The sequence below is a fragment of the Cololabis saira genome, chromosome 3 (assembly GCF_033807715.1).
Source record: "Cololabis saira isolate AMF1-May2022 chromosome 3, fColSai1.1, whole genome shotgun sequence".
Taxonomy (NCBI): Eukaryota; Metazoa; Chordata; class Actinopteri; order Beloniformes; family Belonidae; genus Cololabis; species Cololabis saira.
Window position 1 is genome coordinate 35,302,792 of NC_084589.1, and position 19,616 is coordinate 35,322,407.

At 38.3% G+C, this 19,616-nt stretch overlaps 1 protein-coding gene across 1 annotated transcript; it reads right to left on the reverse strand.

The window, feature by feature from the left end:
- Positions 1–659: 659 nt before the first annotated feature.
- On the reverse strand, positions 660–5,298 carry hapln2 (hyaluronan and proteoglycan link protein 2). The gene is made up of 6 exons (XM_061718515.1): positions 5,170–5,298; positions 4,948–5,052; positions 3,452–3,817; positions 2,764–2,880; positions 2,499–2,681; positions 660–1,311 (listed from the first exon to the last, which is right to left on the reverse strand). The coding sequence occupies exons 1-6, from the start codon at positions 5,201–5,203 to the stop codon at positions 1,034–1,036; spliced, it is 1,083 nt and encodes a 360-aa protein (XP_061574499.1). The 5' UTR covers positions 5,204–5,298; the 3' UTR covers positions 660–1,033.
- Positions 5,299–19,616: the final 14,318 nt, after the last annotated feature.

Below are 19,616 nucleotides of genomic sequence, written 5' to 3' on the forward strand. Positions count from 1 at the left end.
TTCAGTGTCTTTTTCTGAAAAAGTAATGTCTCCTACACATTTAAATCTTAAGAGCACAGTTCAGATTCAAATTCAGCAGTTACAATGCTAAATCGTGCTTGCCTCTTATCATTATTGTTTTTTCTATTATTTTATCTTTATAATTGCAGATTAATGACTTTGTTCGACTTTTGGTGCTAATGTGAAAAGCTAATATTTTAAAGAATTAACTATTGCAGCCATTACTAATCTTTATTTAATTTTTAAATAAATTGACTTAAATATAAACAGTAACACAGCAAGTAATGTTAATTATTTTCCAAATGAACCTGAACTTCATACAGTAAATGTAAAAGTAGAAAGTACGTTTTAAAAAAACGAACAAATAAAATGTAATTTTGTAGCGTAGTCTGAATTTGTCAAATGTTTTGTGTTTAACAGTGTATAAAGCATTAAAACAACCATGGAAGAATTCCCTGCATGTTCAACTGAAATTTTTAACACCATTTATCATCAGACAGACTGCACGTTTCTTTTGTCAAACTGAATCTTCATGGCTAAATATAATAAGTCAATAGTGGGATGTGGACATATCTTTATTGAATAAATAAACGTCAGTTTACAGAGAAACCAGTTCACCTGTAATGTAAGACTGAATTAGTTTGCAGGAAACACACTTTCGATGGGCACAATAGCAGGTTTGAGGATTAATTAAGATGTTATTACGGGTTAAATGCATGATGATTGTACATGTGTAAAATATCCCATGTGCTTCCAATCCTTTCACTACATAACTACATAGATAGATCTGTCTATCCATATGTGTTCATTCCTTCTTCTGGGGGTTAACTACAGTTTTATCCAATTACTAGATTAGAGTTTGTTTTTTTCTTCCACAATGACTTTCCATGTGGATTTCTTCTTTGGGATAAATGTCAGATCAACTTGATATATAGAGCAGCTTAGCTGTCAATTTTTGGTTATTTCATGCTCAGACAAATAGACGAATAGCTCTCTCTACACATTGATCTGCTTTTTTTCTCCTAACTTTGAGCTACCTGTAACAATATGCTCCATAAAGGTGTTTTGTCTTGTTGGGGAACCCAAACGAGCGCACCCCTGCCTCTGGGATGCCTCCGCAGCGTTTCCTGGGGTTGCTGATGGGAAACCGCACGCTGCCATCTTTAAGCCAACCACCGTCACACTGGTCCAGGTTCTGGAAACGCCAGGCAGCATAAAGATGGCCGACCAATGCCATCTCAGATCTCTGACGTTTGCAGGCGTGTGCTGCCTGATCGAAGGAGAAAGCCCCGGATATGTAGAAGACGGAGCCTGCGACAGCAGAGAGAACACGCGCACTGTAACTTGGATTAGTTTGAAACTTTCAACTGTTTAAAATCCTTTTTGAGTCACAAGTTCAAGCCAAGTGTTTCCACATGACTAACATGTTTTTGTCTTGCTATTTGTCCTTTATCAACCTACTTGCAGTCTTTCAGGCACAAGGTTGGCTTTTTGCTGCAGAGTTGACATTTAGTCACAAAACTGTAAAAGTCACTGCCAAACTGCACCTTTTTGTTTGCAATGTCAGGAAAATCCAGTTACTGGAAATCCTGTTGAGTTTGAAAAAGCCTCTGAAATAGTCTTAAGTGTGAAAGAGTGAATAATGTAAACTCATGACTTAATTTGAGATTTAATTCACAATCCAATACAGAACTCTGGAGTGTTTTAAGCAGGTTGGTTTACTCTTGTAAAAGCAACTTGTGAACTATTTAACATCTTATCTTTAACTCCATTCAGCTGCTTAAATTCTAACTTGCTGCATTATTTTGGTGTAAAGATATTTACCAGGGGCGTGTGACATTATCACTTCCAGAATAAAATATGCATTTCTGAGGAACTATTTTCAACTCCAGTAATCTATGTTTTGCACATATTTGGTGCAGGAGCGCATAAATGTGGAGCTAACTCAAAATAATGCAGGGTTTTGTTCATAGCATGGGCTTAAATTCTTATACTGTGCACTATCATGACTATCGCACCTCTAATCCTAACCAAGTAAGAGTAATTTCAGAAAAATCTATTGGAGTTTTAAGAGACATTGACAGTAGTATTTGCAAACTTGATGGTTAGAGAAAACTTTTTTTTTTTCCTAATTCAAGAGTTGAAAAAGACTTGAGGTCTTTAATATCCTTTGGAAAAAATACCACATAGTACAAATCCAAAAGCACCCTTTAAAAAAAAAGAAAAAGCCTTTTTCCTCTTGATTCATAGCAGCTGGTTTAAGGTGATGGGATCATGTCAACTCTACTCCTCATCTTATTTTGTTTAGTGTCCTCATTTTTAAACTTTTGTGCCACCCAAAGATGCACAAGGTTCCAAGGTGCGGCACATGCAGCGTGAAGGGCAGCGGGGTGCAGCGAGAGACGGAGAACCTGGGTAACTCTACCCTGATCTAAGTCTGCGATGTCACAGTACCCTGCAGATCTGCACGGCTCAGTGAATGAGAAGGTTTTGTTTACCAGACGTCTGAGAGGTGAAGCAGAACGCATCAAACCGATCACGGTTCTTGTCTTTTGGGCCATAACTGCGAATGCCCGGGAGCAGCTCTCCTCCACAGACCGGTCGGGGGTGAATGATCGGGTAGCGAACGGTTCCATCAAGAAGCCAACCAGCATTGCACACGTCCAAGCCGTCAGTCCAGGCTGCAGGAAGAAACACGGGGAGAGAGCTGAGCACAAACAGCAGATATGGTTGGGGAGGAAAATGCTTGAGATGGTGTAACACCTCTGTAGAGCTGGCTGTCCGTGGCCAAAGCCCCATCTTGCTCAGCACAAGCCTCCTTGGCTTCATGGAACGTGAACTTGTAGCGACCGATTTGACTCTGATAGGGAAAGACAACACCTAAAAAGAGAATGATCAGTTTTCCTGAGTGACCATTAAGTTTGATAATGTTTCGACACATTTCAAACAGGTTTTACATCTTGTGACTGTCTGCAGACATACAGGACTGTCTCAGAAAATTAGAATATTGTTATAAAGTTCTTTATTTTCTGTAATGCAATTAAAAAAACAACAATGTCATACATTCTGGATTCATTACAAATCAACTGAAATATTGCAAGCCTTTTATTATTTTAATATTGCTGATTATGGCTTACAGTTTAAGATTAAGATTCCCAGAATATTCTAATTTTTTGAGATAGGATATTTGAGTTTTTCTTAAGCTGTAAGCCATGATCAGCAATATTAAAATAATGAAAGTCTTGCAATATTTCAGTTGATTTGTAATTAATCCAGAATGTATGACATTTTTGCATTACAGAAAATAATGGACTTTATCACAATATTCAAATTTTCTGAGACGGTCCTGTAAAGTTTAATCTGTTGCTGCTTTACACACGCTGTTTGATATTTTACTGATAGTTTCAGACTATGGATTTAAGGCATTCCTTTAATATCTTTCTTTAATTACCTTCAATCCTCAAGGTGATGATGACGTTCTCATCCTCTATGCCATTGATTAGCTCACAGCGATACCTGCCCCCATCGTTCAGGTCTAGACGGCGGAGCTGCAGGGAGGCATCCATCGTGTGAGCCTTCCGGAGAGAAGCCCGGTGTCCAAGATGCCCGTACGGCTTGAAAGCATTTGCATTTGATATCATGATGATGTTCTCATGTCCAACATGTCCAGGCTCCAGCTTAGTCCATTTAATCTTATAATGGTTGGGCTTGGTTCTGAGGATGCACGGTAGGGTGATGTTGTCCCCCCTTCGGCCGGTCACCTCTGCATAGACAGGCGGCTCCAGAAGATACTGCAGCTTCTTGGGTTCTGCAGGTGCTGTGGGTGATATCCAGGATCTGTTTTCAAATACACAACACTGACCAATACTACTGGTATTATGTAGTTAAATATTTTAGAAAACATTACCTATGTGGCTCAGAGCTATGTTTGTAGGGATGCAACAGCAGTTTTCAGCACTGAGGTTTAATTTTACATTATCATATTAACCTTAAATCACACATAGAGCATATTTTAATGCTAATTAAGGCAAAGCAGTTGTACAGTTATCTTTGTACTTTATGGAGTATTTTCGTGACAAAAATTGATTACTTTAGCATGAGAAAAAAGTTTATTCACATAAGTTATCATTCATCAGAACGCCATGCAAGCGTTCACAGATGGCATCTTTAGACTCAAAAACATTATTTAGGCTAAAAATGTAATTTTGAAAACAGATTTTTTTTTCATGCTAATCAATCACATCTACCATTAAGATGTTTAAAACTGGAGGAAACAAGAGTCTATATTTAAACTTTAAAGTCAGCATAGCCAGCCAGACTTTTAATTTTGGGTTCTCCATAATTACCCTGGCCATCTGATATACTGTTATCTCGAGAAAGCAAAGTTTTGTTTTCGTGCACTTATGATTACGTTTTCTGCAAGTATATCTATATATCTATATATATCTATAGATATATATAGTATTAAAAACCAAGTTGATAGTGAAAATAAAGCAAAGTTATTTTGAAAAGTTGGTAGGAGATGATCATCACAATCACATAACTGAAAATTCTGTAAATAAACCATCCAGAACTGAAGCATGTACTGTAACATATCTTTTTTTTATTGTTGTATATATATATTTATGTATATATGTATATATATTCAGCACAGATTCAGTAAAATGTTAATTTGGAGCAGCCTGAGTTTAAATTTCAGATGAAAAGCTCTGATCACTTTATCTATTTTATAGAACTCCGATGAAGTCTTGATGTTTGTGTTGAGCCTTGTTGTCAACTCTAAAGCTCAAACATGACAAAGAATAAAGTCCCTCATTTCACCTTTTGGGTGAAAATAACAACAACTGAGTGCTGAAGTTAAGGCTGCAACATTTTAAAGAGCTAATACTGAGCTGCTGTGCATAACTAAAACAATCTAACACATGTGAGCACACTGTTAGACGCTACCTGCTCTGTTGGGACTATAAAGGACTGAAGACCAGGTGAAGCAGGTTGATGTTGCTAAAAGAATCACAGCACAGTTCGTTATGAAAGCTGCCATTCTTCCTGCCCCTGTAATTCACATAAAAACACAAGACAGAGTTGTTATTATGATCCAGCCTGCGAGGCAGATGAACAATGATACTGTACTATCCTTCTGGTTTTCCCTCATTTAAAAAACTGGCAAACCTGTGTAACCGAGATGATGAAGTTGTCCAGTCATCCTCCAGCTCTGCCTCACATGATGACAAGTAATAAACACACAATTCCAGCGGAAACCATAACTTAATCCATCTCCACGTTTTATTTCTGTTGGGTCCTCTGTCCAGAGGCTGAATGTGCAGCTGTCATCTCTCTCTCACTCCCCCCCTCCTCAATCTGGTCATACGCTCGTCTCTGTGATCAGCAGTGTGTAAACGCGATTGTTGTCCTCTCTGCTCCAGATGTTGATGGCCACATGAGAGCCTGACATTTACAGGCTTTGCATCAGTTTGCCTCACTCTTTGTGTTAATCAAAAGTGAAAAGCAAAACATTTCCTTTTCTGTTTGATTCATCAAAAGGCAAAGGTCCTTGAAAAACTGGGACAGAATGCACAAGACTCTTGCACTTGAAATTTTTAGCTTATCCAGAAGATAATCTAAAGCTACTTTATGTGTTTTGAATTGGTGAGCCCTTCTAGAAAAGAAAATGTGACAAAGTAATTTGTTTAGTAACACGAAAAGAGCTAAACAACAGGTGATGAGAGTCAGAAGGCAGAGATGGCTGGTTAGACTAAAAATTCAGTCCAGTTCATCAATATCTTATTCATCCTGAAAGGGATATTTAACAATAATTATAAGTTTGATTTAATTTTGAAGAGTTAAAATGAGTTTTAACTGGAATAAAAGACTCCAGCATTTGCATCTGAACTTTAAACGACTGTTTACAGCTTGGCAACTGAAGGTCTTGCTCATCTCAGTTGAACAAATAGGCAAACTATCAACTCGTGGTAAGTTTGGTGTTTTAGAGAAATGAAAAGTAGACGTAGACCCAGGAGACCACATGTGTTATTATTATGTCCTGCTGCTTGCTATCATCTTTATTTTCTGTCATTTTTCTCATTGTACGTGTTCAGGCATCAAGATTTAAGATTACATCCAGGTTTAAGTTACTGTAGAAGAGATCGAAATACTTTCCAATGAGGCAAAGCAGCTTCTCCTCCGTATTGTCCCCTCTTCTGATTTCTTCCCTCCTTTCTTCTTCGTGGACGGTTCTGTTGATCAGGGTTCTGTGATCAGAAGCCTCCACCAAAGGGTTTTCCTTTCCCCGTCATCTCATCTTTGCTCAGGATGGGGGATTACACCAAAACGGAGATTTGATACAATCTGCAATTCTTATTTTATTTAATTATTATTATTATTATAATTATTATAATTATAAATATAATAATAATAATAATAATAATAATTATTATTATTATTATTATTATTATTATTATTATTATTATTATTATTATTATTATTATTATTATTATTATTATTATTATTATTATTATTATTATTATTATTATTATTATCTTAATGTATTGGATTGACTTAGAATACAGAGTAGTGTTCTTGATTGATCTGCATAGAGATTAATTTATTGTGAATTGATAATATATAAATACAGTTAATTAAACTAGGAGCTTAACTAATGTTTTCAAAATCAACCATTAGAAATATTTCAAGCCCTTTAACGACCTTTGAAACCTTTGACTTTGGGGAGCAGCTACAAAATAAGCACATATACATGTAGCTATCTCCATTGTCATTTGCATAAAATGTATCTACGATACTATGATTTATATCTAGAAGTTTTAATACCTGCGCATCAATTAAACAATGAGGCACTCTGTGAATTATTATGATGAAAGACTAGTTTATTATCAAAAACAGCCTATGACAGAGGGAGGTAAGCAAATGAAAATATGTGTTTACCTTTTAACAAACTATACTAATACTATTACTATTGGCTCCTGCTGTCAATTAGTATATTGTGCGCTTCAGCGATGAGGCATTTCAGCAGGCAACAAGCTTGTCTGTGTTTTCTAACCTTTCCCTGCAGCTCTTTGCCAAAGAGCACTATAGTGTGCATTCAGCCATCTTTGTTGGTGCCCACATGGCCCTAGGGGCAGTAGGAGAGGATGCTGTGTCCGATCTCGTTTCCTCTGCCACCGCGGCCCCCGGGGCACAAGGGCGGCATTGTGAGGATCACGGACTCCACGCAGTGACAGCAGGCGGCAAACACACAAACACCGTCTAATGTGGAAAGAAGATGCAATAATAGGATTCTTCTGTTTTTGCTTCACTTGCTTCCCCCATTGTGCTCCGCCGTCAATGGGACTCTTTCTTGTTCTTCAATTAGTATTCTAACAAACACGTTTAGGTGACAACAGCCAACTGTTCCTGCGGAGCTATAACCAGATACTTAATAATACGTGCTACAGTTGAGACTTTACTCGCTGTTTGCCAGGGGAAATTTCTAAGAAGCTCAGTCGGAACTATCTTCAATCCTAACTCATAATCCCACGTTTATTTTTTAGGATCTTGGATTAAAAATTTAGATTTTCAATGAAATGCTTCAACATCTATATGGATGGCCCTAAAATGTGAGTCATGGTATGTAGGCAGCATAATCTGAGGACTACCTGGGGATGAATATCTACATAGTTTAGACTAAAAATGAATCATATTTGAGATTTCTGACCTCTCACAGTTCTCACAGTGACATTTGGAGCTTAAGAGAAATATATCTGATCAATAATATAAAGTAAAGTAACTATGATGTATGTTTTTTTTAAGTCATTGTGTTCCTTCCTCCACTCTACTTTTCTTTATTTCTTATCGTCAACACTCACTTTTTCGTTTAGTTTTTAACTAAACAGCAGAAATAGCGCCCCCTGCTGTTCACCTGCTAGACTGGCAGTTTGTCTTTAATGATTTCCGCATTGTTATCACGTGGTAGTTTTAGCATCATTTTGTTAATGTCTTTGGGAAAAACCAGTTCCGTTACATGGAAACAGTAAATGTAAATGGATACGAACTCTTTGGGAGTTTTTTTTTTTTATTTTTTATTGCAAATCAGCGTCTCTGTTTGACTGACTTCCTCTTCCTCTGCCCCTGCAGCTGTTGAGGACTCAGTAACAGATTTCACCCTGCGGGGAAACACTCCCTCTAACTACATGACATTTCATTTAGATTTGATTGATCATGCAATCACTGCTCAGGCATCTTGTTCTCTGGAAAACGCCCGGAGACAACTTGTATTGCAATACATGCTCCATAAATACAACTGAAAATTGAAATTCATTTGTTGAAAAAGCTACTTTTGGGGGGAAAAAAAGACTGGAATCGAAGATAATATATATTGTACTTCATGTTACTGATCTCTTTTGTTACTCTTCCTTTTGCAAACTGTTTCTTTATTAAAATCAAAGATGTTCTGGGAGCATTCTTATACTTTTGTTTGCCATAGATAACTGGTGTGACTCAGTATTTACAATAACATAAAGTGCTGAATGTGTCCCTCCCATCTATGTACAGGAGATGAGTGAGGCTGATATAGGAGCAAGTTGGTCTGCCTGCAGCCCTGATGTAGTATCGCCGTGTGTGATGGTGCGGCACCAGTGCATGACTATGTTGACAACAGCAGTGACAAGTGGCGGGGTCATGAAGAAGGCACATGAGTAAAGGTATGCACCTTTCGACACCAAATACCACTCTAAATAAACCCCCTTTCTTCCTGTAGAGACATGCAGTCCCTGGAAAAAAATAAAAACGTTTCTTTTCACAAAACCCCCTGCTCATGAATCCTACGCTGGAATGAAAATTAGTTAGTTCGTATTGAACTGAAATATTTCGCCTCTCTTACAAGAACTATATCCCTGACAGATCGGAGAGGCCGCTGGACTGAGATCTACCTGGAACCCCGCACTTCCTCTACAGAAAAATGCTGGTAGCTTTGTTATCTTTTCAAACCTCGGGCCGGCTTTGAGAGCTTTGGAGCAGGATTTGGCCTTAAGTCTTTTCAAACAAAAGTATATATTGCATTATGTTCCTTCTTTGTAGTTTTAGAGTCACCAATAGATAGAGTGAAAAGATAAACTATCCGTTTGCTCTTTGTTTGTTACTGCTGTCACTTTCAGGGCTTAGTTTGGACCATGAGTGGTGCACTTTGCCTGGTTGAAAGACAAAAGAAGCACAGACATTGCATCCTATAATGCTGAAATCATGAACAGATAAAACATCACAGCTGTGGACTTTTTTTTACAGAAACAGCGGGAACTGAAGCCCCTTTGGGAATAATTATTGTTAAAAACTACATTTAAACTATGAATTAAAAAATCTGCAAGTGAACAAGGTACAGAGTGCTGACATCTGTATTGTTCTCATGTGTGATTATTATTCCATTATTATTTGTGGTTACATATATGAAAGTATATAGATGAGTGCAGGCGGTGTGACGCGTGCAATGAAATATTCATTAAAAGTTTAGTGTAAGAAAAATGCCCATATGCCACACTGCTCAATAAGGTTTCCTGTTCAAAATGCTTGAACAGCTTTTGGTGTAAACAAGTTAATCAAGTTCAGCCCTAAAAGGTTTTTTTTTTTTAAAAGAGCTCTCATTTGACCTATTGTCCTCAACCTGGAGTGATTTACTGATGAGCCTGAAGCTCCTCCACCAATAACTCATCAGAGGAGATATTTGTACAACACGTGGATGGCAGTCACACGGGCAGATAGGGATCTGAGAGCAGAGATGGGAGAAAGACAGTCTGACGTTCCCATACCTGTTTGGCCCGGAGCTGCTCTGGGTAGAGCTCTGTGCCGGATGTCATGGTGGCAACAGAACACTGACAGTTTATGTGTTTGCAGCCGTCCTTGAACAACCAGGATACAGTTTCCATCACTTCAGGGAAAAGCACTGTCATCTTTTAGCAAAATGAGTGACTCTTTTGTCCCCTGAATCAGTTTAACGATTATACTGTAAAGTAGTAAGTTAAGATAACATTTCTGTTTTTGCCTCATAATGAGAAATTTTCATATTCACATTTGTCAGATGACTATGCACAAAGCAAATCATCATCAGTTGCCATAAGACATCCAGAAGTTGTTTCAAATAAAAGAAAATAAACACAATCTCAGGGGAATATGCAATTTTAAAAAACAGCATGTACGAACAAACATCAAAACCCATTGTGTATCAGTGAAGGGAGTTAATCTGTGGAACAACTGTAAAGATGAAATGAAATCATGCAATTCCCTAACTACGTTTAAACAAATCTTTAAAATCAATACTCTTTATGGATACAAGACGGAAATGGACACATGAACTGACAGCCAGTGACCAAAGTGCCTTGCTCAGCTGAACCACTTTTTCTTTTCTTTTATGCTTTTCTTTTAGAAGTTCTGTGAAATGAAGAAATGGTAAAAACAGAACATTAGAAGGGGTAGGACTAGAAAAGTTTTTTGAAACTTCATCCTTTACCCTTTCAAACAGGAAATATTTATCTACATATAGATTTGTCTCTTTAATTTGTTTTGTTTTTTTTCGGTATATACATTTTATGTATTCTGATTATTTTTTTGTTTTTGTTTTAACCTGTTTGAATAAATAATGAAACGAAACGAAAACTACGTCAAGTGAATAATCTTTCTTTAACAGCCTAATGACTTGGGCTAACTGTGTGCTGTTTGTATGTTCTCCATGTGTGGATTCCCCTTCCGGTACTTCCACGGCCCATTAATGTGCATGTCGGGTTGCCCCACCGTGTGCAGGAGTGCGTGTGGTGGTTCAACATGGCTGTCCTGTGAGGGACTGGCGACCTGTCTTGCACCAGACCCAGGCACCGGTTCTCCCTACAATCCTAAACAGGATTTACACACGTAATAAATAAATTAAGGAACTTAAAATGCTTTATAATTGTAAAATTGCTTTAATTTAGCTTAATTTGCAGGGAAGTGAAAATTCTGATTAGAAAACACTTTATATTGCACAGATAGTGGCATTAAATGTTTATACTTATGTAATAATTGCTCGGGGGTCAAGTTCCGGCTCTCAGGAGAGCGCCTACAGACAACTTATGTTGTAATAGATGCTATATAAATAAAGTTGAATTGAATGGAATTGAATTGAATTGAATTGAATTGAAGTTGTCTGTAAACTCTCATGAAATGTCCCCCCACCGTCCAGTATATTAGTCTGTTCATGAGCGTAATTCAGCGTAACGCTGTGGGGCCTCCTCCTGAACATTATGTATGTTATCTCAGCGTTATGCAACAGGCAGGTTCAGTCTTGTAATCATCTCCTTTCATCTGGTGCCAGGCTTCTTGTGGCCTCCGTTTCGTTACTGTTGAAGTCCTCCTGCTTCTGATTGGGAGATTGTGTTATCGGCGGGGCCCTGGAGCCAGCCAGCTGCGCTGATGGAGTGACTAGATACCAATACTACAACAGAAATATCTGTGGAATCCGCACTTGAACCACGGGAGTCGGGTGACACGGCAGCCAGAGAGTCTTCCAGCAAGTCTTTGTGTGTAAAACTCAGACTGATGGTCGTTTGCAGTTGTTTCCGAATATATTCGTGTGATTTACGCGGTGGTAGAAATAGTTAAAACTGCAAGTAAAAGAATGAAAATGACAACGATAAAATGGCAAAGTTTATACAAAGACATAAACAACAGAGTACATAAATATTGTTGGACACCTGCAGTCTGTCAGTAGAAGTGAAGCAATGGAAGAATACACTCTTGCACTGCTGCCCCACAGGCGGAAGGTTCCTGGTTTAAATCCTGAAGCCTTACCGTGTGGGGTTTGCATGTTCTCTGCATCCAGTTCACCCGCAGCTCACGGATGTTTAAGCTTTTAGTCAGAGGTCACAGGTGTCAGAAATCGTGGGTCTCCACTTTCAGTTTTAATGTCATGAAGATGTGTGAGAATAATATTCAGCAGCTGCAACATATTGGCAACAACATCACTGCTTGAAGTGGTGTCATGTTCACCTTTGGACTCAGATTTATGGTGATTTTTTTTTTGGGTGGGAGGGGTTAAAAGACTGCAATTACAGAATTGATCCCTTTCCATAGCACTTCCCTCCCACCTGTCCAGGTAGACTATCGTCCAACCCTGTGTGGATCCTGCTGAGGTCTCGACCCCCCCCCCTCAGTCACCTACTTGAAGGAATGTCTGTACAGAAATGTTTCAGTACTTTTGCCTCAGTAAAGCTCCTAAATACTTTTTTCACCACTGACAAATGGAAACTTTAAGTCATGTGAAATGACTTGACTGATAGAAAGGAGAACATTGGAATCTGTTGGTGTCCGCAGCTAGACAAATACTTTTAAAAATTGGTTTTGAATTAATTGCACTAATTTGGAGTGAGATGAACTGTATCTCGAAGAGTCTTGAAATGACGTTGTCGGTGTTTAGTGCTTTATAAATCAAGATGATTTGAACTGACTTGAACTGACGTTTGGCTGTCTGCTGGATGATGCTGCAGTCATCTGTACAATCCAGCCATTCTGCCCTCATCACTGAAAATAAAGATCAAAATGTGATGATTTAACATTCCTGTCTTTGACAATAATGCTTAATTATTGATCAGTTATTTATCATTTTTATTCATCCATTTCTCTGAGCAGCAGAAGACCATTAATATCATGTGACTACAAACAGATCCCTCCAAGTGGCATCTGTTGAGATGTGTAACTGTTAGGATTTCCTCCCAGGTTGGTCCTTGTGCTCTCTCTCTCTCTCCCTTTTTTTGTGTGGATGTCTTCACAGGTTTCCTCCTCATCTAATTCAGCTAATTGGAGATGGGACCTGGCACACCTGCTTCTGGTCTAATAATCACCCTGCAGTGCATAAAAGACTCTTACCTGTGTTTGTTCAGTGGTAGTTAGTCTGCTGGTAGTTATACGCCAGTCATCTTAGTTAGGTTAGGTTATGAACCTGTCTGTGTTAACCTCTCTCTTCTCTTAAGGGCTTTCCTGGCCCATGAACCAAAACTCTTCCCTCTGGCTACTTGGTCTGGATTTCCACCACCCTACCACGTTCATACTACAATAAACTGTTTACTGTCACCTCTGCCTCCGTCCTGCATTTGGATCCAGTCTTCCAAAATCCTACGACTACTACTGTCATTTATCAGATGCTTTTATCCAAAGAGACTTACAACTGAGAGAACAACACAAAGCAATAAATCACATAGGAGGTTCCAGCTGGATCACTGCTGGTCAGACTGCTGTGAGTCCAGTTGGACATACAGGTAGGTGCTGCCATGCTAATGCTAGAATATTTATGTATTTATTTTTTTTATTATTATTTTTGTGTTCCCTTCCCGCCCAACCCAACAGTCCCTTTATACAAGAAAGCTACATCTTAAAACACCCCATCATAGGATCATCTTGTCATACTGTAAGTGCATGCAGCTTCACAGAATGAGCTGCATTTTAAATCCTTTTACTTTTAGTCCATGGGCATTGCTGTATGTGAAACCTCCTCTCAGCTAATAACACTGTTTTTGTAGCACTTTGTTACTTTGCTTTTGCTCTTTGAGTCTATATACAGTATTTTGTTGTTTTTTTTAAATCCAAGCAAAAGTGTGTGAATTCAGAACGTAAAACATGTCTCAAATGGCTTCATGATCTTACCAGGAGCTTTAATCCTCTATATTTACATCTTTTATGTGGATTTGTTTAATTTTTATTGTAAAATATTGGTTAAACTTTGTTTTAAATGTGCGTGATAAATTGTCACTGGAATTCAAATTAATAGATGACAACTCCCCTTACCGGGCACAGTAGAAATGTGAATATGGAGTGAAAGTTAAGTTGTTGGCTCCCAGCCTGCTCAGCCACACCCACTCACTTCCCAAAACCTTCCTCTGTGGATCTTCTTCCCTGCAGTCATTTACACCAGTTCAAAATGCACCAAACCAATCACAATGAGGTGAGGGAGGGGCCTCATTAGATGACTGACAGGTTTGTCCAAAAATCCCTCCTAGAACCAGCTGAGATGGCTGTATAAAATCCTCACACATATTTTTTTACAGCAAACTCAAATCTACACCACCTGATTCATTTCTCTGCTTGGTTGCACAGCAGTCCAAATACATGCAGAGGTTGTTTCTGCTGTCTCTGTTGGTACCGCCTCCTGGAAAGTTAAATCCAGAGGACTACTTCTCTGTATCAAGGAGGAAAAGAATTAGGACTGACGATCATATTCAACAACATTCTCCATTTAATCTTTTCCTCAAATGCATTGCTTCAAAAAGGGTTTCCACTTTTATTTACTTAGCTGTAATCCGATATAAAGTGTCATGTAAAAGTTTAAATGCCATGGATTATTCTCTTGTTTTGATTTTAAGTCGAGATATGAAAGCTTTTGGTTTTTCATGAAATATACACAACCTTGTGTTATCGCTTTTGAAAACATGTAGTGATTTTAGCTGAGATTATTTAATTGTTAGAAAAGAAAATAGGAATCAAAAGCTGTTACAAGCAGAAATTTACCAGAAATTTGGAACCAATACCTTGACCTGAATATTTTAACTCATTTAACTGAATGAAAAAAATACATTCAAACCACCACCGGAACACTTTTGCACAAATGCTGATTTAGTAGAGGTAATTGCGTGGTACAAAGACAAAGGTTTTTGCAAGATTAACATGGAATTTAAAGCACTTGAGGATTGTGTGATATCTCATGAATGCCATAATGACAGGGATCTTTTCTGTTTCTACAAGCACGAGACTTGCAGAAGAAGTCAGGTGTCATGTGTTCTTCCTGTGTCTTTCAGCCGAGTGACTTCTGGAATGACAAAAACTCTCGGCATCTTTCTGGCAGTTGATTTAAAAAAATGAATCATATAGAGTAGATTCAAATATCTCTACACTTCTTATATTTTCTCCCCTTGTATTGTTCTTTTCCGCTACTTTGGACCCTGTTGGAAAGTGCCGTTAGTAATTATCATATTTATACATTCAAATGATTATTATCATTAATACATTTGAGAACACTAAATATTTCACCCTTCTCAAACCACTTTAGACCATCTGAGATGAAATGTCCATTCAAATTGTACCTCAGAGAAGGACATGCTGGAACACCACATTGGAGAAAAAAAAAGTTGAAGGATTATTTCACTTCACAAACCTTTCTGATTGTACAATTTGAATGTTTTTACAGGTGCTTTTGGGAAATGATTGAGATTTTGCACTCATATTTGGTCACAGGAATCAGGCAGGTCAGCGCGGTCTGAGGCTCCGCCTTGATTATTGATTTTGCTGCCTCTTAACGTCTGTCCTCGTCTGTCCTAAATTAGGCATTATAAATCTGATGTTTCAAATAATAATTTCTGTACAGCAACATTCTCCTGGTGAAAGTGTTTTGTGGTATATGTTTAAAGTGAAACAGGAACTACAAAGAGAAATCAATTGTTCCATAGTGTGGACTCTGAAATATAGACTTTGTGATCATAACACAAATATTTTAAAGATGGGAAAACTTATTTTTTTCCTCATATGCTTCAGGTTTCCCTGCATGTCTAGAATCTGAATCTGCTGGAGACACAACGGCTCACTGCAGTGGTGCGAATCTGCACCTGCTAACTTCACAAAGCAACGGTTTCAAGTTGCTCATAGTCCGAGTCTTGACTTGACACTTTGTTTATATTGGTCTAAACTGTAACTGTAGCTGCTGATGCGAAGTGATAAGGGCTGAGATGAGCTCATGTGAAAATACAGTGTGAGACAGGCCTGCATTTAAAGTAGATTCTTATGAATTTTAACTCCAGGGAAGTGACATAAGCTAATGGATGTCTTTCAATAACAAGACCAGACTTGCTCTAATGAATGCTCATCCTTAATACAGATACATTGGTTACTTTTTTTTGTCACAGTAATATTGATGCAACTGGAAAGGAAACAAAAATTCAAGCACAGAAAATGCTGCACAAATGTAAAAGTATTTTAGACCAGTGTTTTCCAGTTCTGGTCCTCAGGTAGTTCAAGTAATTGATCATCAGCTTGTCATCATCTTATTTAAGATAGGTGTGTTAAAACATATAAAACATGCAAGATAGTGTGACCTGAGGGCCACGGTTGAAAAACAAGGCTTTAATATGAAAGAAAAGTCACATTTGCAAAATAGAATTTCAGATTTTAAAGCGACACTACGTAACTTTTCCACCTTAATATCATATTTCCAGAGTCATTGTGATGGTACATCAACTTCCAACAGGTTTAATGACACCTCTGTCATGGTCTGAGGGAGTCTGTATCACCTTCACTGGCACTATGTAACTTTGAGGAGCATGGTAGGAACCCTGCCACACTAAAAAACTACAAATCGTTACGACTTTGACTGCTTTACGGCATACGTCACTTCCCCCTCCTTCCCGATTCGCAGTCGAGCGAAAATGGGCGGGGCGTGGAGCTCAGAGCTCCGCAGAAGCTGTTGCTGTGTTGTGGCTGCAGCAGCTCCACACAACAGACGTGGGGAAAAGACCCTAATGGTTTAACTTTTCAACGGTTTCCTGCTCGGAGGCAGAACCCCGGAGGCCAAGTATCTGATATAACAAAGTAAAAGAGTGAAAGAGCCGTCGGCTCGCTTTGGATCGCGGCTGTAACGACCAAACACACAGTAAAGCATGATTTATGGTTCTGCGTTAAATCGACGCAGACCCACGGCATAGGGTACGTGGCGACGCGCAACGTACGGTGCGTGTCGCCGCGTACCCTACGCCGTAGGCTCTGCGTCGATTTAACGCAGAACCATAAACAGCCTTAAACCACAAACACTCACACAGACGGGCGTCGGATCAAAACACGGGTTTTATTCCACCACTCTCCAGCTAAACGCAGTTGCTGGCCAGCTCTCTGCGGAGCAATTAACCCCAATCTTCAGATAAAAAAACTAGTTTGTTGAGGAAAAAATATTAACTCTATTTGTAGCTGCAGAGGAAAAAAATAATCTCACGAGAAAAACAAAAATATTGCTCACGCTTCGGAGCCTCTTCCACATAATATAGCAGTCAAAAAAAAGAAAAGAGACGTAAGAGGGATACAAAACATGTAGTGTATGTTGTACTATTATACAAATTTATTGAAACACATGGCTCTTAAGGGATTCAGGGATCTCTTAGGGATTTCATATGGATCCAGACCGTTAATAATCATTATTTTCTGCATATACCGCTCCCTGGCTTCCTTGTTTAAGGTATCCAAGTAAATTCCACTTCCTTTCCAGCAGTTTAACATCTTTTTTTTTGCGTTCTGTCTGTTCACTTGGTGAAACAGAAAAGCATCCCGTCTCCTCTCATCAAAACAAATGCAGCGACGGGACAGGAGTTTTCCGGCTGTACGCGCTAGTGCTCATGGGAAACGTAGTGTTCTTTCTGGTAAAACACTACCGATTTTGTCCACAAGATGCCGCCAAACTCAGAAAAGCTGAAAGTTACGTTGTGCTGCTTTAACAATGACATTGTCCAAGGGAAGGGAGATCTTTAATTGTTCTAGTAACCTTTTATTGACAGTATGGAGACAGAGAGCAGGAGAAAACACATAGTTAAGGGTAACGGGTTGGGACTTGATCCTGGACCACCTGCACAAGGACTGAAGCCTCTGTATGTGTTTGCCTTTCCCCTTATAGCTAAACAGCACTTTGTTTTAAGGGACATTTTTAATATAAATATACGTCTCCCCATTTCCTGCATGAAATCTATAAGTAAAGTGCCAAAAAAAACAACTATCTTCTTACAGGAGTTTAATTTATTATAAAGCAATATTATTATTATGTATTTTTTATTGGTGGGACTCGATTGAAAAAATTAAACTAATTAATTAGAGGCTTTGTAATTAATTAATCGCAATTAATCGCATATCAATATTTGACACGAGAAGCAACATTTATCAATTTAAATGCATTTTGGTATACGACTGAATCATTGAATTGACACATAAATGAGCTTAAACAACAAAATTGTATTTATTTTGATAACTGAGTGTTAACAAGTGCAATGTGAATAATAGGAATATGATTGCATTGTCCACAAGGCACAAACTTAAATTCAAGTTAGCTATATTCAAGCTTTTTCAGGAATTTTTGTAACTGTCTATGTCTTAAACACATTTGTTTTTGTTTAGTAGAATTAAAAAATCCTGTTGAGTACCATGCGTCAGTTTTACGGGGAACTTATACCGGGAACTCGTGCAATGACAAACATTCCGCACTGTTTGGAGTGCAAAAGTAAATTGCGATTAAATGCGTTATTTTTTTTTGTCGCGTTATTTTTCTGTAATTAATTAATCGTAATGAATGCGATAAAGTCCCAGCCCTAGTATTTTTGTATTATTATTGTTGACCATGTATTGTGGAAGAAGCAGGTGAGGTAATGTACACAACAACAACTGTCGTCAATGATTTTCTATATTTTTTGAGTTTTCCCAACAAGTCAAGTACTAACAGAGTGCTCAAATTTTTTTTGGTTTCGGCCCTCTTAGCGTCATGCCATCTTTATTCCAGTCTTAAACATATTATTTCAAAAAGACACATCAGTTTAAAACAATGCTGTCCTGACATCTAAGCAACCGTACAAATTATTAATGTATACTAACCGTAAACCCTACAGGAGGAACGAGGTATTTCAGATTTCTGAACTTAACCACAAGAATCCGTCAAATACAACCAAGTCAGCCTCAGTCTCAACTACTTTACATGACACTTACTCTATAACATTACTAACCCAAGGTATGTAAACTACTTTATCTGAATTTGAAAAACATCATGATTAGTGCAGGGGAAAAAAATAACCAAAAATGCTAACGCTATATTTCTGGATTCCAGTTTCTTGGTGTGTTATTGTAATATGACAACACCAGAACGCTCAACAATGACCTTTTTTTTAATTATGTAATAATTTTTTTACCTTAAATATATATTGTTCATATCTGCATGAACAATAACCACTGGGCTCACCAATGCCCCGTAACAGCGTTTAGACGACAATAATCCGGATGACACAGATCAATAATACTATTCAATTAATCACAGCTGTTGAGTCTCTTTTATAGGATTTGGCAACTGTCAGAAATATGTAAAATCCTTTGCATTATCCTTTAATAAAAATGTTACATGTACGCAGTTTGTCACAAAACATTCTGGTGCAGGAGGCCGAGCAGCGACCGGCCACTTAGTTGAGAGACTGCTGGACTTGGTGGCAGGTAGCTGGACAAACAGGATGCCGAGTGTCAGAGTGATCTTTCTGGTCGTTGCTAAGTTGATTGCTTTTGTTTGACGCCGGCGGTCTCAGGTGGTGATAGCTCAAATTCCTTACAATCATAACAACATTCCTCTCTGTTCTTCTACCTTTCTGTGTAAACGCCAGCCTCTGCTGATGGAGGGCAGAGATACAGGTGTGAGGGATATTTGTTACGAAACCCCAGTAGGAAGAGAAGGCGACATGTTGAAGTATCTCTCAGCTCAACTCCACCAGAATCTTCTCCACTAGTCGTCGGCTCCTAATAGCTAAACGTTTCCCAACTATTTTAATTCACTCATCTCTCCAAATGCTGTTCTGGTTTCAGTTTGTGTCACCAAAGAGTAAACTGTGATAGAT

Bases quoted from the DNA above. Each gene is read 5' to 3' on its own strand.
- hapln2 (XM_061718515.1), bottom strand. From the start codon at position 5,203: ATGACTGGACAACTTCATCATCTCGGTTACACAG. The intron at 5,053-5,169 runs GTTTGCCAGTTT...TGTGAATTACAG, and splicing joins TCATCATCTCGGTTACACAG to GGGCAGGAAGAATGGCAGCT. The intron at 2,881-3,451 runs GTAATTAAAGAA...TTCTCTTTTTAG, and splicing joins CATCACCTTGAGGATTGAAG to GTGTTGTCTTTCCCTATCAG.